Source organism: Eschrichtius robustus, chromosome 2, assembly GCF_028021215.1.
Source record: "Eschrichtius robustus isolate mEscRob2 chromosome 2, mEscRob2.pri, whole genome shotgun sequence".
In the NCBI taxonomy this organism is placed as follows: domain Eukaryota; kingdom Metazoa; phylum Chordata; class Mammalia; order Artiodactyla; family Eschrichtiidae; genus Eschrichtius; species Eschrichtius robustus.
The window spans coordinates 8,686,720-8,712,416 of record NC_090825.1 but is presented as its reverse complement, the minus strand read 5'-3'; the positions used below and the strand labels follow the sequence as shown (position 1 = coordinate 8,712,416).

At 38.8% G+C, this 25,697-nt stretch overlaps 1 protein-coding gene across 1 annotated transcript in view; it reads right to left on the bottom strand.

Annotated features, from left to right (window-relative positions):
* The window catches only part of MARCHF6 (membrane associated ring-CH-type finger 6), a 75,274-nt gene that overhangs the window by 33,536 nt on the left and 16,041 nt on the right, over window positions 1–25,697 (bottom strand). Inside the window, exons 2-10 of the mRNA XM_068535141.1 lie at window positions 22,529–22,625; window positions 21,655–21,728; window positions 18,511–18,654; window positions 14,144–14,216; window positions 9,985–10,153; window positions 8,294–8,483; window positions 6,616–6,677; window positions 5,961–5,993; window positions 3,252–3,303 (exon numbers count right to left, since the gene is read on the bottom strand). Of these exons, the coding sequence (XP_068391242.1) occupies window positions 3,252–3,303; window positions 5,961–5,993; window positions 6,616–6,677; window positions 8,294–8,483; window positions 9,985–10,153; window positions 14,144–14,216; window positions 18,511–18,654; window positions 21,655–21,728; window positions 22,529–22,625 (894 nt within the window). The remainder of the gene's footprint in view (window positions 1–3,251; window positions 3,304–5,960; window positions 5,994–6,615; window positions 6,678–8,293; window positions 8,484–9,984; window positions 10,154–14,143; window positions 14,217–18,510; window positions 18,655–21,654; window positions 21,729–22,528; window positions 22,626–25,697) is intronic.

The following is a 25,697-nucleotide window of genomic DNA, read 5'->3' as shown; positions in this document are numbered from 1 at the left end:
TCTAATCAGGCCTCAGATTTAACTTCCAGTTTAAAGGAAATACGGAGACAAAGGAACAAGGTAGCAGAATCAACAGGAAGTCATCGGAAGATAGTAGAAAGTGAGACACGTAGAAGACAGCTGACCTAGTGTCATCAACAAATCAATGGCAAAATAGGGTGGGGGTAGATGAGGGGAGCAAATAAAAAATATTCTAGATCAGAAAAACTTAAGATTTAACAACCAAAGTAACAGTAAACTACCGGGTGTAAGACAGGCTCACGGATGTACTGTACAACAAGGGGAATACAGCCAATATTTTGTAATAACTGTAAATGGAAAGTAACCTTTAAAAATTGTAAAACAATAAAATTTTTTTTTAATTACTGTAGGTTTAAAAGAATTTCAATATCTGGGTAAGGTAAACCTCCCTCAATATACTTCTTTCAAAATCTCCTTGACTACTCTCAGCTATGTCTTAAAAATAGATGAACTTTAGCGCAATTTAATGAATTTTTTTTTGTCCAAAACTGAAAAAAAAAGGTAACGGGTAGACCTTATTTGAATTCTCATTCAAATAAAGCAACTATAAAATGGTATTTAAGGAGACAATCTAAAATTTTTAATATGATCTATTATTAGGTAATATTAAATTCTGGTAATTTTGTAAAGTGTGATGATATTCTGGTTAAATAAGAAAATAGCCTTAAGACAGGAATAAAGACGCAGATGTAGAGAATAGACTTGAGGACACGGGGAGGGGGAAGGGTAAGCTGGAAGGAAGTGAGAGAGTGGCATGGACATAAATACACTACCAAATGTAAAACAGATAGCTAGTGGGAAGCAGCCACACAGCACAGGGAGATCAGCTCGGTGCTTTGTGTCCACCTAGAGGGGTGGGATAGGGAGGGTGGGAGGGAGACGCAAGAGGGAGGGGATATGGGGATATATGTATATGTATAGCTGATTCACTTTGTTATACAGCAGAAACTAACACAGCAATGTAAACCAATTATACTCCAATAAAGATGTTTTAAAAAAAAGAAAATAGCCTTAAAATTTTCATATTAAGAATTTTGATAGTCTCTTTTCCTCAAGTCTTTCTTGCCATGTTAAAATAACTGTAATTCATTCTCAGTAATAAAATTTAATTATCTTTTTTTTTATGGCAAAAATAATTGAACAGTATAGATTATTAGGAAAGGGGAGAGGGAGACTCAATCATAAAGACAAAAGTCAGAGTGAATCTATAGGGATCTGGCTGCCAAACCTTTTTGACCAAGTATTAGTAAGTAGAAATTTTAACAGGTATTCCCAATACACTTAAATTTCTTTATAAATTACACACATATACTATTTTATTAATATATTATGTGTATTATAAAGCACAAGAAAATTTTAAAGCGTGCGAAATAACTATATGCAGAATTTTTCCTATTTTATTCTCACACCCAACTCTGAGGACGACTCAAGCAGGCCCCTGGGAAAGGCAAACTTTCAAATTTCAACTCTATTTATATATATAAATATTAACCTAAAGCACCAATTTTAACAATCAATTTCTACCCCATTACGCAGAAACTACTAGATAGGTACCCTGAAATTAAGATCAGTTTCTTAGGACTGTTCCCTTCTACTGAGACAGCGGCACTGCAAGGTTTTATTTCTGCAAAGTATATAATACATGATCACAAAGGTCCAAAAATGCCAGTGGGAACTGCAGTAAAGCAACCCAAGTCAGAAAGAAACAAGAGTGTTGCTTAATCCCAATGACTATGCTCATCGAAAAGGAAAAACATATTCCTAAATAGAGGACAACTTCTTGTTTCGTTTCAAAAGATCTTAAGTATAATGTGTATACTAAGACAAAAAAAATTTTTTTCACAGTATAAGCTTAGGAAGTTGGATTAGAAAAACATTTACTTAGTTGAGATTTGCTTTATACAAACAAGAGTTCTTATTTCTATAATTCATGCTTTAAAGGTGACTTGTTCCTTCAAACATTAATTTAGCACTAAGCTTTTCTTGCAAGAACAAAGACTAAAGTCTATATAGATTTTTTCCTCTCAAAGAAAATTTGGTCAAGATCAAAAGAGTTTCACACTCTCTATATATCAATTAATTTACATAATGAGAAATAAATGCAGAATAATCTGCAGACACATTTTCACCCCCATATGCAAGGGAAAACAACAAAGAATGGGCTGTTAATTTGCACCATCTTAAATATCTACTAAAAATTAAGAATGAATGGAACTTTTAAAAGATACTATGTTTCAACAAGATACAGATAAATTTCTTTTGCTCTTTTACAGATAATATTCAGAAAACAATTTTTTTGTCTCATCCTTGATCTACTTATTCAGTGTCTTTTTTGACCATATGGCTTCCTATTGAAGACAACTGTTTCCTGATGAAAACACTGCTTTCTAGTCCCTAACACAGAGCAAATAACTTGGAATTTAGTGGAAGAAACTTGGAAAATATTCCTCCTTCTTAGGAGTAACTCATATGCACTAAGGAAGGAATTTCTCAAAGATATTCCCTATACAGAGATCTGCAGCCTGAGGTCTCCCTATGAGACACCAATAGTACAGTCTAACAATAACCCAATTCTATCAGACTCCACCTTGAGGAACTGAATTCTAAAACCTTGGTTTACTCAACTGTTTCCCTTACCTTTCCCCAAAGCAGAAAAACCTGTCAGCTATATCTCAACCCTGCCTTCCTTACTCTCATGACTCCCAATGGGAGGGACTCTTAGTGCTGTCACAGAATCCGCATAGCTACAGTTGTTAAAAAAGTGTTTGGAAGTAAACTTTGCTGGAATCTGGTTCTGAAGGGAATTACACTTTCCTCAAGCCTCCTATATCCATCTCTGCGACAGATCCCGAGCCAAGGTCTCTGGTAAGGCCTTGGTCAGGATTTTAACAGATGAAAACAAGATCTTCTGCCATAGGGAAGAACACACAGATAATCAGCACAAAATTAATTCCAGATGTGGAATATTATATATCCTCAAGTCAGTCTAAAACTGGCTTCTACAAAGAGAGACAGAAGTGCCCAACAGAAGCAAAGTTGGTAAATAACTGTAGTCAATGTTGCTTAGGAAAGAAAGTAACTGTATACCTGGGGTCTTCCTATACCAGATGACTGTCTAAAACTGTTTCATATATTCCTAAGTTTAAAAACAAAACAAAACTTGTAACAAGACTCCTAGAAAATTAAACTCCTACCATAATACCATAAATAAAAGCATAAACGCCACTTACCAAAAACAAGAATGAACAGTGTGTTTAAAGACACCACCCAGAAGACATGTTCCTAAAGGAAAAGAGCATTAATAAAACATATTCATATCCTTTTTGATTTATGTTTAATCCATTTATTTAGTTAGAAGACTGAAATTTTTACTATAATTTTGAGATTTTGTTCAGAAATTATGTGTAACTTTTCATTTTTCATTAGATAGCTCATAAAACTAAACCTAATGAAACTTAAAGTTCATAATGTCTACATGAAAAAAAAATCAAAGAAATCAATCCATAAACATTTCCTCTTCAGAAATTAATAATCTACCACAAACTACACAGATTCTCATAAATAATCGCCAGGTTTCATTTAAGTCATATGACACTAAAAAATTCTAAATAAAGAAAAATTTGAAAACCACATTATTTCTGAACAACGTATCAATGTAAACTGCACAGCACTTCTTTCAGTGTCCAGTGTGTTCTCCTGCCTTCTTTAAGGTCACTTGATCTTCTCTGGTCCCTTCTGTCCCCACGGCTTTCTTTGTTCAAGTCTCAGAATATGCGCTCTCACCTGGCCACTGACACACTCCACACTTATGTACTACCGCGTCCAAGATGAGGCCCACCCATTCCTCCGCGTGTGCTCAGTCACGCACCACGCTGACGATCGGGACACCCAAGCCCGTTTGCCCAGGCCCACTACCTCCCCCCACCATCAAGTTAAATGATCCTTCCAAGGGGGCCATGGAGAGATTTTCACGAATCTTACTTAACATGGTAAGATTTTCTTTTTAGAAAGATGATTCTAATCAGTTCCCAACTTGCCACAAATCCAAGTGGCAAGAGGATGATAAGTTTGTTTAAGAGAGGACTACTACTGTACATTCCTACTTAGCATGTGGGCTCCTATCACTTGAATGTTTCAGCTTCTCTGCCTTCAGGGCTCCCAAACTGTCCTTATCCTCAACACCTTTTGTGCCTCAACCTCTAGTTATCTTCTATAAAAACTCCCTGCTGACAACTCCCCTCTGCTAAGATCTGGCCTGACTAAGCCCTCTTCTATGCCTCTCGTGTCCTATACACACCGTTTGTCAGAGTCTTTACCTAAAGTTCCTTGTTTACATGTTCATTTCTCTCTACTAAACTATAAAGAGTCTTTGAGAACAGGTACCCTATTTCATTCATTTCTGAATCATCCAATAACTATCACAGCTGGCACATGGTACATATTAAATAATTTTCAACAAATGCATGAAGTCGTCCTGTGGTTTTTTTCTAAAAATTAGAATGGACTTGAGTTAACACCACTGCCTCAACGACTTCTATCACTCATCTATGAGGGGACTGATAAAGTAAAGGACAGAAATGAGTATATAGCCACATAATACCTTCTATACTGACCATACTCAAGCCTTGAATAGGAGCTCACTAATATCACCTTCTTACTAATCTGTGAATTATCATCAGATACATTCCTCAAAATCCTCACACTACTAACCTCAACTTCCTATTCTGGCCTTGAAGAGGAAGCCAACACTGTGGACAGCAGAGGAGACAGATGGAAATTATCTGACTCTTCAATGACATTGCTGAGCCCCTGGATCAAGCACACCTGAAGCCCATCCTTCCTCTGGACTTCCTCCTGTGTTATTGGTTTGGTCGGCTGGGGTTTGGCTACCTGTCACCAGTTCAGGCATTAAACACTGCAAGGTGGGACTTTTTTTTTTTTAATCATTTTTTAAAAAATTTTATTATTTATTTTATTTATTTATTTTTGGCTGCATTGGGTCTTCGTTGCTGTGCGAGGGCTTTCTCTAGTTGTGGCGAGCGGGGGCTACTCTTCGTTGCGGTGTGTAGGCTTCTCTTGTTGCAGAGCATGGGCTCTAGGCGTGCAGGCTTCAGTAGTTGTGGCACACGGGCTCAGTAGTTGTGGCTCATGGACTCTAGAGTGCAGGCTCAGTAGTTGTGGCACACGGGCTTAGCTGCTCCACGGCATGTGAGATCTTCCCGGACCAGGGATTGAACCTGTGTCCCCTGCAATGGCAGGTGGATTCTTAACCACGGTGCCACCAGGGAAGTCCCACAAGGTGGGACTTCAAAAGAAGGCCAAGTATTCTTAACTACCATCAACTTTGAATTTCATTTTCTAAAAATCAAATATGTTTAATAATTTCCTTTGTAAATAATATTACTTTTATGCTTTGCCACTTATTTTCAATGCACAAAACAGACTTTCTTCAACATATCAAGTCATCAAAAATCACAGGGCATTTTGACCTTTAATATAAAAAGCCAGAACATATTGTAAATCTGAAATCACTGAATCACTAAGACAAATAATTAAGTCGCAATTCTGTTATTAAAAAAGATTAGCTTGGACTTCCCTGGTGGCGCAGTGGTTAAGAATCTGCCTGCCAATGCAGGGGACACAGGTTTGAGCCCTGGTCCGGGAAGATCCCACATGCCGCAGAGCGACTAAGCCCGTGCACCACAACTACTGAGCCTGCGCTCTAGAGCCCGCGTGCCACAACTACTGAAGCCCTCACGCCTAGACCCCATGCTCCGCAACCAGAGAAGCCACCGCAGTGAGCAGCCCACACACCGCAACGAAGAGCAGCCCCTGCTCGCTGCAACTAGAGAAAGCCCACGCACAGCAATGAAGATCCAACGCAGCCAAAAATAAATAAATAAATAAATATATTAAAAAAAAAAATTAGCTTTACTTACTAGAAAAACGAGTGATCCATCAAGTCCTAGCATCTAAAATAAATAATATGCATTAATTCAAGATGCAACAGGATTTTTTATTCTATTTATGAAAAAAGGTCATTTTCCTTTCAATATTTTTAAACATAATATTTACCCACTACTTTCCAATACAGCCTATCATTTTCAGAGAAGGAAAAACTTCTGTTCATGGGAGTTTTATATTTTGGATCTTCTTTTAATCCAAATCATATGATTATAAAGTTAAAATTTTCCATCTTGGGTTTCAACTCATTAGATCTGGAGCCAGTCAAGATTTCACGATACAACAGTATTACTTTGTCAACTGAAGCATCAGAATAATACTTAAATTTAAATTGTTACTTCATTTTCAAAAGTCCACAATTTCAAGTTAAAGATTTTGTAAGTGGAGCAAGGTTTGTATTAAAGGCCAGAAGATAGAAAAAGGTATCAACAGACCTTTATCATAATATTTTTAATATTTTCATCACAAATAATACATTACTTAATTTTCCCTAGAAATTAAAGTTCTGGTAATTGTTTTCACTAAATGTACACTAACTGGAAAATTAGTGTATACATCTAAATATGGCCAACTTTAAGATATGTTAGGATTAAAACACTAGGATACTTGATAGAAAGAAGTCTTACTCACTCTTTCCCATGTAAGCTCTTCTGCAGCTCGGTCCCACTCTAAAGCATTCCAGTTCATGTCATCTGGAAATATAATTGTAGTTTAAAGATTACTGATAGAACTTGAATTATAAATAATAAATATACTCTTTTAATTTGGTGTTTTATAACTGTTGTTGAGAAGGTAAACCACACTTAAAAGTTTTCCAAACTGAGTATCTGCTTATTAGGCAATTTTTTAAAAACATAAATAAATACAACATACAAAATAAGATGACTCTAGATTGTGGTAAGTGCTAGAAAGGAAATAAGCAGGGTTACGTGAAACAGAGGAATTCCACAGCTCTGAGTCAAGAATGAATACGGTGGATTTGAGAAAAGTGAAGAAGCCAGGGGACCAGAATTCTCTGGGTGAGGAGGAGGGTGGCAGAAGATGCAGTATGACAGACAGACAAGGGTCAGATCATACAAGAGGAATGTGAAGCCAAATTTTATTTTGTTCTTTAACACAATGGGGAAATCACTGACAGATCTGAAGGGCAGAGAGCAGTACAAACACTAATACAGTGGAGCAAGAATGGAAGAAGGAAGACCAGGCAGGACCTACTGCATTAGACAAACAGAAGGAAACAAGGGCCAGCACTAGGGTACAGGAGCCGCGTTCTCAAAGAGCCTTTGAACATATACCCACCTCTCCCTGCCAAGGCCCCTTGCTCCCATTACACAACTGGCTTCTCCTCATCCTTCACGTCTCAGCTCGAGTATCACTGAATCTGAGCTACCTGGGGAACCTTATTTAAAGTAGGTCTCTCCTCAGTAGCACCCTCAGAGCAACGTGCACATTTACCACAATGTGTCATAACAAACTTGTTCACTTGGATATTTCTGCTTCGTCACTAGACCAGAAACTCCATGAAGGCAGGGACCTGGTGTTTGAGTGCCTGGCACACAAGAAACACTCAGGTATCAGCAGTGATAAGTGGACCCAGAGACAGCGCAGCGCTTGACAGGAAAACTCTGGGGCCAGAGGAAAGAAAAGAAGGTGGTGACCTACTGACAGCTGACTGGCAGGCTGGTCTCAGAAGTTCTTTACCCCTCTGGAGTTATACCGCCAGAAAATGAGAAACTGGTTTCTTTGGGTGCCATCTGGCCTGCAGAGTACACTTCAACAATTCTTCTTTGATAATAAAAGTTGCACTGACTCAATAAAAATGGCAAAGGAATAAGATAAAACTGTATCAAGTTCCATTTTAAAAAAACAGGATCTATTCTAACTTACAAATAATTTCTTCCTATCCATCCTACAAAAAGTCCTGTGTAAAGCAGAATTTTATTTTACGTTTATCTCATCTAATCTTATTTTATTTTATGGCCGCACCGCATGGCACTGTGGGATCTCAGTTCCCCAAACAGGGATTGAACCCGTGCCCCCTGCAGTGGAAGCTCGGAGTCTTAACCACTGGACAGCCGGGGAAGTCCCTAAAGTACAACTGTAAAACACAAAATGTGCCCTGCTTCATAGAAAAAAAAAGTATGCATATGTATATCCATAAATGCAAGTCTGCCAAAATAAAGTAAAAACAGGTTAGAAATAGACCTTCAAACCCATTAAATTTTGAAAACCCCAGTCCTCCCCAAGGTGAGCTGGGAGTGGACTCATGGTCACGGAGGAAGGGTGAGCACAGGCCGGCGGCCATTACCCTGCGCCCCATTGTTGGCATCAGCTGCATCGTCCCCGCCCGCGTCATCTTCCTCCTCATTCTCCTCCTCCTCCTCTTCCGCCTGGTCATCCTGGGCTGCAGGGTTTTCCCCCACCACTGCGTTCTCAGCTGGTGGGTTAGCAGGCTGGTCGGGAGCAACATTTTCAGCACCATTTCCTCCTGCTGGAGCCTAAAATGACAGAGGAGACCAGAAACTTGGCTAACTTGTCTCAGTTTTGCTCTATTTTCAAATAGCACCCTCCCTTCTAAAATAAACAAAACTAGAAAACAGACACAAACTCCATTAAAATTCTAAAAAAACCCCACCTCTCAAGGGCATTTCTTCTAAATGTATCTGAATTTGGATCAACTTGGTATATAAGAACATAAACTCATTTAACAGTGTATATATTCATTCAATATAATTTAGAGATTAACATTTCACAAAGCATTACAGAAAACAGGTTAACAAATCTGGCTATCTTGAATACATCATTCCATAATCCTTCTTTATAAGGCATCTCTTATCTTTACTGACCACTTCAGGGATGAAAATATATTTATGTATCTGTTTACACACATACTGATATATAACTTAATTCTCAGTTATCAGTTCACACTTGAGGAAAGGTTTCTCATTTCTGCTGAGGAGGGTAAGCCTGTCCATATGAACTTTATCAGTTTCCACAAGCATGCTTCTCTGGCTCTTCCTGAATTCTGCTACCCACCAAATGCAAAGACCTAGTTGTAGTTAATTAAAACACTGAACTCCTATGGAGTTAATGAAGATTCTAAAAGAACTGTATTAAAATGCTTCAAAATATGAGGTACGATGATGAAAGTATTAACACTAGGTTAAAAACAGCACCCTTGCTGAATAGTCCCATTTTTCATACGTGTGGTTTTCAAAGGAGAAGTTGTACTCTTAATTCTGTAGAAAAAAGGGTATGGCAGAATTTGATGAAATCAGTCTTCACACTAAAAAAAGCCAAAGGGCCTTAAATGAAAAATTAAGTCGTTAAGTATCGTTAAGTATTACTTTGAGTTAATTTTATAGTCAATTTTTTCATAATAAAATTTTACAAAGGGCAAATTGTTTTTGTATTGTAAGTAGCCAGTTTTTTTTTTTTTACATTTTCAGCCCTATAATTTCTCAGTAAACAAGATACTAAAAATCATTTATCATCTCTTCCTCTTCTTAATGCCTCTAGCAGACGCTCTTGTATCTAACTAAGCATGTCATCTCATAAATAAAAAGTAAAAGCGTACAAGACTGTTATCAACAGTACTCCAATTTTTCTACTTTTGGTAATGTTTCTACTAAAAGCAACAAAGGTGAGGCATTTTACACACGAAGAAACTAATGAACAAAGAGGGTAAGGGGGCTTCCTTAATGTTATGCAGCACGTCAGAAGCCCATGCGGGAGGTCTGTATATTAACCACCAGGCCGGCGGGAACCTGTTAACCCAGGCCAAGGGAATGAAAGCGCATGAAGTATACCCCCAGTGTTGTTCCCGGGTAACAACAGCACTCTCCTGATTTCTCACATCTCCTTCCATCTTCCCCCAAACGTTGTCACTGTCCTGCTTTGCAACGAGGGACACGGGAGTCAAGGGTTTGGGTCTTAGAGGGTGACAATAATTCTTATGTCCTACCCAAATACAATGAATTTGGGGACAGAGGGCGTTACCTCATTTTGGTGGTGCCCAGCAGCGTTGAAGGGCGGAGCAGCGTGCTCCAGCCAGATCGGGGCGCCCCCGTGGACTATCTGCTCTCGCAGCCACACCAGGCTGATGAACGCACACAAGGTGCACGTCACCACAAAACAACCCTGCAAACAATCCGCCAACAAATTGTCCCTATTAGGAAAAAAAAAAAAAAGTACACAGAATTACTCCAAACAACACTTAAAATTAAGAAACCAAAGGTAACGACATTCACTTTACATAAAAATCTCAAAAAGAACAAGAAAAGTCAGTCATAACTTTCTGGTGAAAAATCAGTCTCTCAAAAAAATTATTTCTGAGGATGGTGGCAATTTATCTATCTTACAAGCTGGCCAAATATGTTTATTTATATATTTGTATTACTATGTGTTCATATTTTAGAAAGCAAAGAATAACATCAGAACTACATAAATCGGCTATCCAGCCTCTCTTTGAACATAGCTGAGAAAAAGGAAGGCAGCAAGCAAAAAACCGAAAGTAGCCGAATACTTGACAAAGGTCAAATATTAAATATATGTAATTTCCTAACGATACATGACTCTGTCCAACCCTTACTAAGAATATCCTTATCCTTATTTTATACACAAGTTTAACCAACTTAGCTGATACTTAAAAACCCATGAAAATGAACAGAATCAGCAAATCAGCAAGGCGGAGAAGGGCCTCTAGAAAGGCCTGAAGACAACATAAAGGAAGGCTGAGAGATACACAGTACACAATGCGTCAGGCAAAGAAGCCTGTGGTACACTTTACAAATGCCTCATTTAGAACGCAGATTAAATTTTGACGCCAACTGCAAATATACCAAAAGTATATTAGTTTCTCAACAAATCCAGACAGATCAAGTATGGTTCACGTGAAAATACACAGAGTATAATAATACTGAACACCTCTTTGTTCTTTTCCTCTCTGAAGGAGCATATCCTTCCCTGGTCTATGTCTGATTTCAGAGTAATTCAAAGGTAACTCAAGAATCTTGGTAGCCTTTGGAAAATTCACTACCATAATGGACGTTTTTCCCTCCATGGAGAACTTAAGGAAGGGTCAATTTGGGAGACCTCGGCCTGGTAGCTCCAAACTGAACTAATGTGGCCCTCAGATGTTATCTGGAATATACCTTAATCAAAAGAGGAATACTGATCACCCCCTTGCGAAGGACCCCTCCAGACCATCAAAATTTTGATAGGTTGGGACTAAAATACCCCCTTTTCTACTCCTTCCTTGTCATCAGCAGTAAGAACAGCAACTGCTCATTGCAGATTTTATTGTAGATTTTTAAATAGTGACAAACTCTTTGCAGAACCCTTTTCTTTTCCCTCGCACCTTGAACCTGGGCTGATTTGTGAACTGTCTGAACCGGAAGCCAATGTCCTGAGTTCTGAAGCCTAGAAGAGAGCTTTCGGGCTTCCACTCTCACCCCCTTAGAATGCTGCCCTGAGACCACCGTGTAAAGAAGCCCCACTAGCCTTCTGAAGACGAGAGGCCATATGGAAGAACCAAGGTACCCCATCTGGGACCACCCCACCCCAGTGACACACATGTGTAACGGAGGCAAGCCCAACAGATAAACGGATCAGCTGAGCCCAGCCCAAACTGCTAACCCCCAGAATTATGAGCAAATAAAATGTTTGTTGTTTTAAGCCACTAAGTTTTAGGGACAGCATGTTTTGCAGCAATAGTTAACTGATAGGCTGCGCCTAGAGAAGCTGAGGAACTGAGCTACAGAATATGTAGCAGCTGCTAAGATATTAAGAAATTTTAAGTAAAATTTCAGAAAATGGATTCTATAGAGAAAAATGAAACATTACTCAGAAAAAATAAGTGATTTACTTGTAAGTGCTTTCCGAAAAACTGGCTCAATTCTTCAAATTCTAAAAGGCAGCATGAGATTATAAAAGCAAACCACGCTTACAATTTCTTTCCACTATCCCCAACCAAGCTTTCAGCATTCTTCCCATGTCAATGAGGAAGCTCATGAAGGCAACTCAGGTGTGGCCCACTAACCAATCAGGTCACAGAGAAAAGGAGAGCCTGCCAACAGAAGGCAAGCAACAGCTCTGAGTTTGGGTGATAATTTTGCTATGTATTAACACAGTGCTCAAAATTCACATACAGTTTTTACATGTGTTTGTGAATTTAATCTTTGAACAGCCCACCCAAATCCCTGAGGCATGATCTTCCTCATTTTACAGATGAGGAAACAGGGGCTCAGAACTGTCCAATGATTTGCCCAAGGTCACCAAAAAGTTGCAGATGCAGCAACGTTTTAATTCCAATGTCAGGGTTCCTTCTGTTACAACCAGCTACGTCTTTGCATCACCTAAGTGATCACACTTGCCAAACAACCAGATGTTTAATGGTTCCGCCAACAAGAAGTAAAGGTGGTAGGCAAGTAAAATACTGCCTTATTTGAGACTAAAATACTAAATTTTCACTGACATGGCTTCCATAAACACCTGTTTTTCACAAAGCCAAAGCCTACCAATTTAAGCTTTGGTAAACATTAACATATTTAGCCACATAAAACAGAAACCATTAAAGAAGTAACACACCCCCACTTTACTGAACAGCACAGATGGGACCTCAAGTCACCTCTTCTAAACAACTGAGATATGACTGGCCGCTACACTGTTCTCTCAAAAATTACAATGATAAATACAACTCTAGCCTCACGCTAAATGGAACAAGACTGCCCTGTTTGAGACGGTTCTTTTATTAGTTCATAGATATTAAAATGTAACTTCCATCACTCTTAGCAGTCACCCCTTGCTTTTTTCTGACCTCCCTCGCTACTTCTAATATGCGCCTTTATTTTGTATACGATTCCTAAATGAAAGCCGGAGGTGAGCTACATCATATACGTGGAGACGTATGAATGACACTTCAGCCAAGATTGATTTTTCTTGTCTCTATACTAAGACTGTGTTCTGGTTGGCTGATATAAAAATCTGATGTCCAGAAATAGTAACGCTGTCCTATTTGTTTCACTGAATCACTTCACAGAAGGTCAATATTTTCATACAAAGGGTTACCTTATTATACTATTTCTAAATTCTCAAGTGCGTCAAATTACTGCTTCTCCTTTTTATGAGGGCCACAGCTATTAGTGCCCTATTTTCAAGATCCTTGTCTACTAATAAACATTACTTCGAAGGCTGTTGTAATGTAAAGAGAGTTCAAGTTCAAAACCTTTTATCTTATCTATTCCCTATACTGCCAAAGAAACACATAAATTAAATAACTTGCCTGTTCTATCCAAAAAAGGTAAAACTAGCAAGTAGGAAAACCAAGTTGCAAACACATCTAATATTTCTAAGTATTTTCAGCCACGATTCAAAACAATGATGCAGACACAAGCGACTTAAAAGACCTCCTCCTCGATTTCTTTTCTATCAGAAATGTAACATGCTCTCCTGCTCTCTTCTATTGCCATTTGGCTTATTTTTATAATATATTCCGCATGCTTCTGTTCTAAAAGACAGTCTTATATTGTTCTTTGCCTTTACTGACATAGGGATCAGAAACCTAAGGTCAACTGGGTACAAAAGAAGATTTTAGCAAACAGAGGTGCAATCTTTTGCAAACTTAATATTCTAATGATCTTGATACAGTTAATGATTTACAGCATTTCTAACAGAAATAATTTTGAAAACACATATATGTCTTTCCCAAGAAACTGCAATTACAAAGCTTTATGTCAAATTAAAATACAGTAAAACCACCACAGTGAACAAGTTTTTACAGTCCACCTCCTAACAATCACAAAAAAACATTTAAAAAAGAAATTTGACTTCAAATGTCTGTGTTGTTAAAAACACATGTTTAAATGAACCCCCAGCATATCACTATATGGAACAGTACATTTCTTGCACTACACGACAGCTTATTTAACTAGCTGTCCCACCGTTACCAAACAGTCCTTTAAGATGGGTATGTTTTAAAACATTTATATATGTCAGCTATTTCCACTGTAGCTGTAACGTTAGAATAGGTAACATAAGGTATTATTTGTCCTTGGAATAGGAGGACTTTTCAAATTACAACAAACGCAAGTATGCAGAAGAAAAAATGAGCACCATTCACAATGTGCAGCCTTCTACCACCACGAGGTTCAATACTTACGTGGACAGCATGTCTAGTGGCAGTGTCAGTAGGGAGCTCACAGAGCCAGTAAACAAGCACTTGTAGATGCGGCCTACCAAGAAAGGGCATGATGGCATATAGTCACAACTCTCATCATTAACTCATACAGTCGCTCAACTAAACAGAGGTAAAGTGGAACACTGCGAATGCCACTGAAATAAACATTTAGCCTTTGCAAGGTTGAGCCTCGTAATACTAAAGTTAAGAAAAAAAATGTCAAGCATTAAAAATAGTGACAGTAAAGAATAAATGTTACACAATAATGTTTATAAAGTTTTGATTCTCTCTAGATTTACTTACTTGTTTTTATTAAATGAGCTTAGATGTTTGAAGGCGGGGAGGGAACCAATCTCAAGAAAAGATCTCCAAAATGATAATACAGAGTATTTTCTTGAACCTAGAATTCTAAAATTCATTGAGTCTGCTCACGAAAATAAAGTTTTGGGGGTACACATTTTTGACATTAAGAGGACTTTTCAGTAGAGTACATGCTTCAATGCTATGAATAGCAAACTAACAACCAATTTTTGACAAACAGATTCAAGGGTCCTCAAAAGGACAAAATCTTAAATCTGGCCATGAAGGGAAAAGATGAAGTAAGGGCAAATACACAGCCATCCCCTTATCCTCTTAGTCAGAAAAGGCAGAAACAGATTTGGAAATGAGGCCCAAAAGCTGAGGTTTCCTTTCAAACCAGTACTTGTGTATTAGTTTAAGCATTTCCTATAGCCTTGTACCAAAAATTTACAGTGACTTCAATGGCTGTTTTCAAATGCCAAGTCAAAATGGAAAGACAGGAAAAGATTTTCTGCAACAGAAATTACTTACATATATGTATAAAACATTCAAAGCAAGTATGCTTGTAACAAGTAAAAGTGACAAACAGCCAACTGTCTGTAGATAAGAAAACAGACTCATAAATTAAAGGCCTCCTTACTAGCGTGCTTAAAAATAAGGTAGCTCAACACATTCCTACAGGAAAAGACAGCCATGGGTACATTGCTAACTTAAAGCAAGAAGTTACAGAATGTGTAATGTGTGACATAATTTAGATTTTAATTGTGTGTGAGTGTGTGTAAACAAGTCAGAACAGAAATCAAGCTTGTTACCTGTTACTTAAATCCTCCAAGTCCTTACTTAATTTTTGACTACTTGATCTACTGATTTCAGAGAAGTGTTAGTCTTCCACTACAACTATGAATGTTTTACATATTTCTAAGTCCTGTTTGCTGGTGCATAGAAATTCTTAAGTTTTCTTAGTGGACTATGCCTTTTATTAATATGAAATAAAATGCTGTTCCTCATTTAAAGTGTTTCATCTTGAATAATATCTGGCTGGTGAATACTGTTCCTGCGTTTTGTCAGCCTTTGTTAACAAATCCCTCTAGCATTAACCTGGGCTGTTTCGTACTTATCTCTTGTAGTGGAACACTTTCATACATACACAATTATGAGGCTCTATCTAAACCCTATGAGCACAGATATTGCAATCTTCTCTTTTCTTCTCTTTTACTCCCCTTCCTCAGCCCTCCCTTCTTGTCTTTCCTGTCTTTTGTCAGACTTTACAAATTTCACTGTTTCCTGTTCCCGCTCCCTAGGATGAAAACTCATCATCCTATTTCTATTCTCCTAACAGTTACTTAAATTTAAGTTTTGTTACTTTTTTATTAAGATAAAATTTATATAAATATTAAGTGTGTCTGGGTGAGTTTTTATATTAGTATATATTCAAGTAACTGCCACCCAGATAAGGTTCTCAACATTTCTAGCTCCCCAGAAGGCTCCTTCAAGCCCCTTTTCAGGCAGTACCTCCAGCAAAAGGTAACCACTATTCTGATCTCTATCACCATAGATCAATTTGGCCTATTTTAAAATTTCACATAAATGCAATCCTACAGTCCATACTCTTTTGTGCCTGGCTTCCTTTTCTCAAAGAAGTGAAGTTTATCCATGTTATTCTATGTCGCGTCAGCCAGCTCCTTTTTCACCACTATGTAGTATTCCATTATAGGGATAAGCCACGCTGTAACCATTCTACTGTTGATAGTTGTTCGCTTGGTTCCAGTTTTAGACCACTATTATCAAAGCTGCAGTGACGACACTCTTACACACACGTCTTTTAGCGGACACAAGGCTCTTATACCTGTTAGCAACATTCCCAGAGACAGAACTACTGGATCATAAGGTGTTTATAATATTTACCACTGACAGATAAGATCAAACAGCTTTCCAAAGTGGCTATACTTTATATCCTCTTACTGTCAATGCATGCATGTTGCAGATGCTCCACATCCTAAGAAGGACTTGGCACCGTCTCGCCTTTTAATTTCAGCCATTCTTCTGAGTACACAGCAGCATCTTCTTGTGCATTTCCCTGAGGACTAATGATACTGAGCACCTTTTCACATGTTTATTGGCTATTTAAGCTTCTTTCCAGAAACACCTGTTCACTTTTTAATTGGCTTGTCTTCCTTTTTCTTACTGATTTATATAGTTCTTTATATATCCTGGATACAAGTCCTTTGCTGGGTATGTGTATTGCAAATACTGTCTCCCACTCTGTAGCTTGCCTTTCTCTCTCAAAGGTATCTGAGCGTGAATTAAAGTTCTTAATTTTAATTAAGTCAAATTTCTCAGTATTTTCTTGTATGGCTGTTCTCCTATACTTTATTTGAGAAGCGTTTTGGTTTTAATGTTCACATTCAGGTTTATGACCGTCTACAATTAACTTGCGTCAGGTGGGAGGTAACGGTACGGGTCATTAGCTCCACATGCCCGTCCAGCTGATGCTGTACCATTTATTGAAAAGACCATCTTTCCTCCCCTGAACAGCAGTGGCACCTTTGCTGTTAATCACCTTTGCTAGTTCTGGACTCTACTTGGTTACTCCTGTATTTTTAATGCATAATTACACTGTATTTTCCTGTCTTATCTAAAGCATCTAAAATTTCACCACAAATAAGACAGCCTAAAAAGCTCTCAATTCTATACTCCCCTCACAATTTCTCTCGTTAAGATCATCTAGAATTTTAGTTTCCAGTTGATACCTAAAAAATTATTAATTATTGTAGACTAACAACAATTATGACTTAGCTATAAGAAGCACTTGTTTCTTTTTCTCTGGAGCTCACACCTTTCCCTGTCTTTGTTTCCTTGCTCGTTTTAGTAAAATATATTCTCAAACACTTTTCTCATAAATAATTTGAGGTAGTAAGCTTTCCACGTCCTTGCATCTATTGAAATGTCTGTATTTTGTCCTTCTATCTGAGAATAATAAGATTTTGGGTTCAAAAATTTTGCCACATGTTGACTATTCTGCTGTCTTCTAACATTCAATGTTGCTGATTTTAAGTCTGATGCCAGTCTGATTTTCATGATTTTGTAGGATAATCTGAAAGCATAACATCTATACACCACCCTATTCAGCACTGGAAAACTTCAGAATGTGTCTAGGATTGTCTTTTTCCTTTATCACAGTCAGCTCTCTCTCTTTCAATCTCTTACCCTCTGGAACTACTTACTAGACAGATACGGAAACAATTGGATGTAGCCTCCACCTCTCAAATTTTTTCCCTCATACTTGCAACTTCTTGTCTCTGAGTTACATCCTGGAGAACTCGTTGCTCAATCTTCTAGCTCACTAATTCACTCTTCAAGTGAATAGTACCTATTCTGCTTTCATAAGATTTTCATTTTTATAACTGATCAAGTTTATTTTACTTTATTTTAAGGAGACATGAGGATATTATTATACTTATTTAAAAATCTTGTTTGCGGTTAACTCTAAAGAATCCTATCTATGTACTCTGGCACCATATACTATCGACCCCTCTCCATGTCTTTAAGAACACAAAGAACCTAAAAAGAATCAACTAAGAGTTAGTATACCAATCTCCCAAAGAGCCTCCTATATTTGAAAGATATGCTTCCCAATTATTCAGCACCATTAGATATGTGTTTTTTAAAAGGGGTTTAAAAAAAAAAAATCTCAAAAGAACCCATCTTTTGTCATCCTTGAGAGCTCTAATAAACTTCACGGAATAAAATATAATTTCCTTCTAACTATGGTTTGATTTTGCTTTTTCAATTCTTTCATGAACTTTCATTATTAGCCTCTGTATGCTGTGTTTTTCTTTCCCATATTCATTCAAGAAACTGACCTGTTAAAAAATGGTTTTTAATTCAGGTGAATAATGTTTCCTAAATGAAATTTTCCTAATACATGACATTATAATATCAAATAATTAAATATCATTCGAACAAAACTATGATGCCATATTACTTTATAATATTAAATAGTTGTGCAATGTTTCAATAACTCCAGCCACAGAAGAATGAATACTCACATGCTGTAAGAGGAACAACTCCCAACCATGCAAAGGCCACAAGTGTATAATGAAACCAGTATCGTATTGCAGTGCCAATACTTGTAACCAGTCCAGCAAATATGTCTTGGATTGGAAGCCGCGAAGGCATATCTGGGGAATAAACTATAAGGGGGAAAAAGTTCACATAATTTCATGAAGATTCAAATAGGTTATTTTCTAGGCAGGTAGCACTATCTTAACTTTCAACATTTGCAATTGTACTTAAATATTTTTTCCTATAAGAAAAATGAATCAAATAATCACAATAAAATACTACATTTACCCAAAAATCATTTATGAGAGCAAATCACATAAGAAATGCAGAAGCCAACGAAACAGGCCCCTGAGTAGGAAAAAAGATTCAAGAGAAGTACACATCCCTCACTCATAGCCAGGAACTTTATGTAAGGCTAATTTACACATATTTCAGCATTCAAACACTATAATTATTTGGTTTCTCAAATTATAAAAGATCACATAAAGCAAACAGGAGCAAAAGGTGAAGCTGACAGATGTCATCAAGAAAGAACCCTCCTCCCATGCCAGCCTCAGAAATAGCACTCAAAATGCACAACAATCTGCAGCAGACCCACCTGCTGTAGGAGCAAACAGCCCACTGACGTCTGTTAGCCACTCCCCACCCCATTTTAGCACAATAATCAACATTCCAAATGGTAAATTAAGGTCTTCCCACTTCTCTGCAAAGTGTGGTTCAATACTCAGAAAAAGAGGTTCTGCCACAGGTAATATTGTGATTTATAAAAAATACATATCTGGTCGTTCAGATGACCAAAATACATTTCTCATATACATTTGGTCTTCGTCCACAGTTCCTGGCTCACAGCTCCTGAAACCCTAGGAATTTTCTAAGCAACGTAAGCCATAAAGGTGTCTTTTGTTATGTTAATGAGATGACTTTTGAACCTGTCTGGGGCGGGGGTGGGGAGAAAGAGTATGGCACGGGTTTTCCAAGGGAGCCAACCAAGTAATTAGAGGGTTGGAACTTTCAGCTCCACCCTTCAGACCTCTGGGGAGGAGCGAGGGACTGAAGGTAGAACCAATCGCCAACAATCAATGATTTAATCAATCACGCCTATGTAATGAGGCCTTCATAAAAACCCGAAAGGCCTCAGGTTTGGAGAGCTTCCCAGCTGGTGAAAACAAGTAGATCTGGGGAAAATGGTGCAGTTTCCCTTCCCACATACCCTACTTTATGCATCTCTTCAATCTGGCTGTTCCTGAATTATATCCTTTTATAATAAACTGATGATCTAATAAGTAAAATGTTTCTCTGAGTTCTATGAGCCACTCTAGCAAATTAATCAAATCAAGGAAGGGGTCATTGGGAACCCCTGATTTTAAGTCAGTTGGTCAGAAAGTCAAAAGCAAAACTAACAGCCTGGGTTTGCGACTATCATATGCAGGGGGTTGAGGGACCCCAGTCCTTTAAGGACTGAGCCCTCAACCTGTGGAATCGAATGTTATCTTGGAGTAGACAGTATCAGAATTGAGTTAAATTGTAGGACACCCAGCTGGTGTCCTGCAGAACTGCTTACTGGTGTAGGGAAAACCACCCCACACACATGTTGGAACTGGTACCAGAACCTATGTACACACGTTTTAGAAAGATTTCCTTTGTAAATGGTTCCAGTGAAAACCACTGCTCTACCACAGGTTTCTCAGAAAGAACATACAGAAGGAACAAAGGCCTCTTTCTCCAGTAAGGCCAAAACAAAGAGCTATGATAAATAAAGTTTTAAAATCAGTGATCTGAAATTTATGAGAGCACTATTACAAAACTGTTCACAGCTATAGACACAAAGGAGTGAACAAGTAACAAACAGCAACTTTTTACAACACACCTACAAAGATCGGTACTTTAAGAGGATATTTGATACACAGGAGCAAGTCATTAAACCAGTAAACAGAGTTTTTGAAAAAGATAAACAGAGCACATGACTGTCAAATGAAAACTAAAAGGTACAAACACAAGCTTTTATTGGCCTCAGAATAAAGAAGCTCACGTGAGTATTTCTTATCAATCAAACTTCATGATGATACTCAATTATTTAGTCTTGCAGTTAGCAATAAACCTTAAGCTGTACAGTTTTTATGCCCTACAGAAAATAAAGACTACAAAATAACAGAATTGACATTTTTTGAGCACAATGAATACAAAGCTTCAAAAGTGAAACTGTAATGATTTTAATTATATACACTCATCACATAAAGACAAAGTAAAACTAACACTAATTTATAGAATTTACACTCAGCAGCTCAAGATGCTTAAAACAAAAACTAAAGCATAAAAAAATCTTTGGGGGAAGGGGAGAGCAATATACTAGGATCCCAGAATGAAAATGTGCTTCAAATTCTTGATAACTTGCCAGTATAAACCTCTACTTATTTAAGATGAACAATATTAAATATCAATCAATAGGTAAATGAGTTATAATTAGAATTTTAAAGATCTGCAAAATATTTACCATAAGCCTACAAAATACTGAGCTTAAAAAGTCTTATTTTAAAAAAGTGAATTAAGTATTTGTGTTTATTATTATTCCAACCAACATAATTTAAACTCAAAAGATATCCCAAATTTGAACAGGGATGGGATATTCGACAAATTCAAGGCATCAATAATTATTCTGGGTAAATAATGGTATTATAGCTATATTTTTTTTAAAAAAACATTACTCTTTAGAGATACATGCTAAAATATGTACAGATGAAATCATAAATGATGGGATTTGCTTTAATAAGGATGGAGAGGTGCGAACAAGAGCAAAGGGAATGACATGTAAAGGCTATGAGTTGAAAATGGATGAAACTGAGTGATGGATACATACAGGCTCATTATAACTTTGTACACGTTTGAACTTGTCCAGAAGAAAAAATATCCCACAAATTAAATCACGTGTGTGTGGTGTGTTAAAAGCTGACGTGTGGTGTGTTAAAAGCAGACGTGTAGTTTTTAAAAATATTTTCCAAAATGTTATAGCAATACTTTCTATTACCATAAAAAACAAATTAAGCTGAACACAGTTGCTTTAAAACTGTTTAAACACCTCTATGTGGCCAGTTATAACCTAGAAATGCAGTGAAAACTTCGAAAGAACTTACTTGGTGTGAAAGCAAATCTGTGCTTGCATAATTCACAGTATTCTTTTCGACTGTGTTTCAGCCACTGAACTAAGCTGCAATTACAAATACATTCATAAGTATAGTGTTTATAACAAAAAAACTTTTAAGGTTTCATTGAAAACTAATATTGCTTTACTGAAATTTTACAAATCACAGAACTTTTACAATTAACTTTTTATCACTGATGCCCTCTGAGTACAGAATTATAACAGATAAAGATAAAAACGACATGTATTTCCTCTATTAAAAAGCAGTTTCAATTAACTGAACAATTAACTAATCAAAGTAAATTGTAACCTCCTCAAAGATAACTGAATATAGAAGAATCTCCAAGCATCAACATCAGTTCTAATATTGGTCTAATGATACTGCTACCTGGTGGCTAGATCTATCACTAATTGGCTGGCTGTGTGACCTAGAACAAGTTACTTAACCTTTCAATGCTTCAGTTCCCTCATCTGAATAATCATAAAATCATAATTATACTCCACCTTGCAGTTTTAAGGATTAAATGAGTTAAAATGTATACAAGCAATGAGTTACTACCTTACACAAAGCATTTCCTAAATGTAAACTATAATCATGCCAAGCAAAACTAGAACACCATAACACTTCCCATGAACATTAGCTCTCCATGGTAGAAATAAACAAATGGGTACTCACGTGCATCTGAAAGACAATATACCAAAATGACACGGCATGGTAATAAGAAATACGGGTAAATTCCAAATTTTCACAATAAAAATTTTAAAGAAATTAACTAGTTACAGAGAAAGTTCATTGAAACAGTCTCCCTTATTATATAGATGACAGTAAAGCTCAGACATAAAAATTTTCTAAAAGGATGACTCACCATTCTTGATGGATAAACTTAATACTGCCAGTACACACACAAGGATGATAAAGAGGTTTCTCAGGTGTTCCTTCTGACCGACACACTCTACATATATCTATTAATGAAAAAAAAATTGAATTATCTTTGGTTATAACTTTTAAAAAAATAATAGGCCACCAAAAACTAAAATATTGCATGTTAAAGCAAGACTCTATCACTAGGTAAAACATTAATCAACATCATGGAGAACTAAAAAGTGTGATCAGGATGATAATCTAGTATATCTGAAACTTAAAAATTTTCTTTTATGTAAAAAGGTCAATTGTTCCTTTGTATGAGAGCTCTATAAATAAATCAAAATTGAAAATAACGGAAACCGTGGTTTTCTTTGAAACTGTACTTCCTCATAACCAACAGATTATAGATAGAAATATGCAAAATCACTTCACCATTCCTGTCCTAACAGTTTAAAGTCTAAAGTCCTAAGTCCGGTCCTAAGTTTAAACTTCACAAAAACACATCGAAACAGCAGAGCGGCCCTAGAGGGAGAGACAGACAGGAACAGACACACACACAATAGAGTGTGGACGGGGCATCCCAAGACCACGAAGGCCAGAGAAAGGCGAGCCAGAGGCCACCTTAAGCAGAAACTACGGAAGCTCAGGGCTACGGGTCGGCCACCAAAGGGCAGCAGCTCTTCCTTCACTCCCTCCACCCCCGCCCCAAGTGATTCTCATGGCACTACTGTCAGTCTTGCCTGGGGTGGCGGGTGACATACAGATGGCCGAAAGCTATCCCTCAAGCTCGCTTGCTCGGTCCTTAACGCGGTCTTTCCGCAGGACCACCTACCGAAACCTGGTTGTGATTTTCATTTAGACCACCTTCTCGGTGATCCACCAAGACCAAATGCCAACCCCAAGTGGGCAATCTGAGGGGCAATGGGCAGTATGAACAACGGGCAGGGACTTAATGCAAGCTTCTGATCTACTCTCTTACAGGGAATTCCTTATTAATGAGGAATAATTGCAACCCAGAGCCCAGCACTAATAGATTTAATAATGAATCCCCAGCACCCGTCAGACTGGGATACGCACATGTTGAGAAGTGTGGCGCAGTCACGGCCACTTAAGAGCATCACAGACTTGTGAATGCTCAATCCTGGGTGGCTAAGCAATATTTGTCGAAGTTAGGGATATCAAGCACTGGGGGTAACCTAAGTGGTGAGCACACTAGTCTCCCCGGTTATCAATAAGCCAGACAAATCGCTCCAGCAACACAGAAAGGCCGCGCACCACCACCCACGTAAGCGCTATCAAAGTGCCAATCCTGTCTGTGATGGAGTCGCGTAGGGTTGTCCAGGTTGAGTCAAATTAAGCGCAGATCACACCACTGTGCCTTCAAATCTCAGCTCTGGAACCAGACACTCCAGCTACCACCATCCGAAGGACTTTGGTTTCCCATAAGCTGCCAGCAATAAGCTACCGGCACATTACCGGAAATAACGAGGGCAGTCGGCATTGTTTATGGTCAGAACAACATGGAATCAGAATCTCTTCAAACCTCCCATTTTCACCTTCATCCTTAAGTAATGAAAACATCCACGGCAAAAGCTTTCACTTTGGTCGGTCTTGCATCAATCTAAGACTGAGCTCTAGCGGTGCAGTACGAGCATCCCAGCCATCCCGTCTAATCGGCCTCCACAATCAACCTCCAACACAAACAAAATAGAACCACGCTCCCATTCCAGGATTTCCAGCAGCAGTGTGCAGGCAGCTCGCGCCTGCTTTGAGTACTTCAATTTCTTCAAGTGCACACTTCAGCCCACAGAAACTCGACTAGGAGCCAGGAGGGCGCCGAGAAGCAGGGGGTAGGGATAGGAACGGAGGCTCCCCATCCACAAACCCGCGCGGCAGATCATACAGCATTTTAACTGCACCGAATTCAATACCCTGCCACTGAAGCTGGGGATTACCTCAGCTGCCGGTACCAGATTTGCCACACAATGAATCTGCCTTAAAGGATTTTAAGTGGACTCATTCCAATTACTGGACCTCGAAAGTGTCCAGTGTTGTTTTTCATCACTGCCTCCCCACCCTCGGGTCGTGAGTGGCAAATCTGCTACCTTCCTACGCTGGAGTAGTAGATTACCAGGCTTCTCTATGGAATCGAATCCGGATTTCCCATCATCCGAATTCCCAGTCACGGTGGTTGCCATGGTACGCAAAACGACTCCTTAATAGGGCCACAGAACGTGCAATCCTGGTCATCTAGAATCATCAGAGCAGAGCCGCTGATGCCCATGAGCATGGATTAGTTCTAGAATTACCACAGTTCTGTAGGTAGGAGCCAAACAAGCACTCAAAGTCATTCTCAACATCAGGGTATCGAAGCCAGAAGCGCTTAGACGCCCGTGAATTAACTTTAGTGACAGGCAAGGGCTACTGCAGGATCAACCACTCAGGGTGGGTTTGAGTGCGAGTGTGAGGAGACAGGTGCAGTCATAGGGCAAAGTGGTTCCACCTCATCCTGTCTCCCCGGCCAGCTCTCAGGCAGCTGCGGGAGTAGAAAGTAGGGCGCAGTAGCCACAGCGCGGCAAGGGGTGTCCCATAAGCAAGACACAGTGCAGAGGGAAGCAGCAAGAGACACCACTGGGCTTACACGAACGAGGGTCACCACGAGGGTCGCCACGTCACCCTCCACCAACATGGTGGCTGGTCAGCCACCAGTTATACGGGGATGGACTGGGGTGGGGCAGGGACAGCCTTTGTGGGCACACCTCGGCTAGCGGGACGCAGGGACAAACACCGGAAACAGTATCAACACGGGTGTGAACGGCTGATCGCCAGCCGGGCGCCTCCTAGACAGGGACCAGCCCAAGGTGACCTGTGTGGCGCAGGGAGCCGCGGCAAGGACGTCACAGCAGGAGACTGAGGGATGTGCCCACCCGCAGGAGGCACCATGTCTCCCCACACTCCCACAGCATGACCGCGAGGGGCGGGTGGGGTTGAGTGGGGTGGGACTGGAGAGACAGCACCTCCACTAGCAGGACAGAGAAACACGTGAATACGACCAGACACCGATCTTCAGTAGACTCCTTCCTTCTGAAGGATGAACCAATAAACAGAAAACTAAGCAAACACAACAAATCTAAATCAAGGCCCGGAGCTCTGCTCGACAGTCTAAAGTA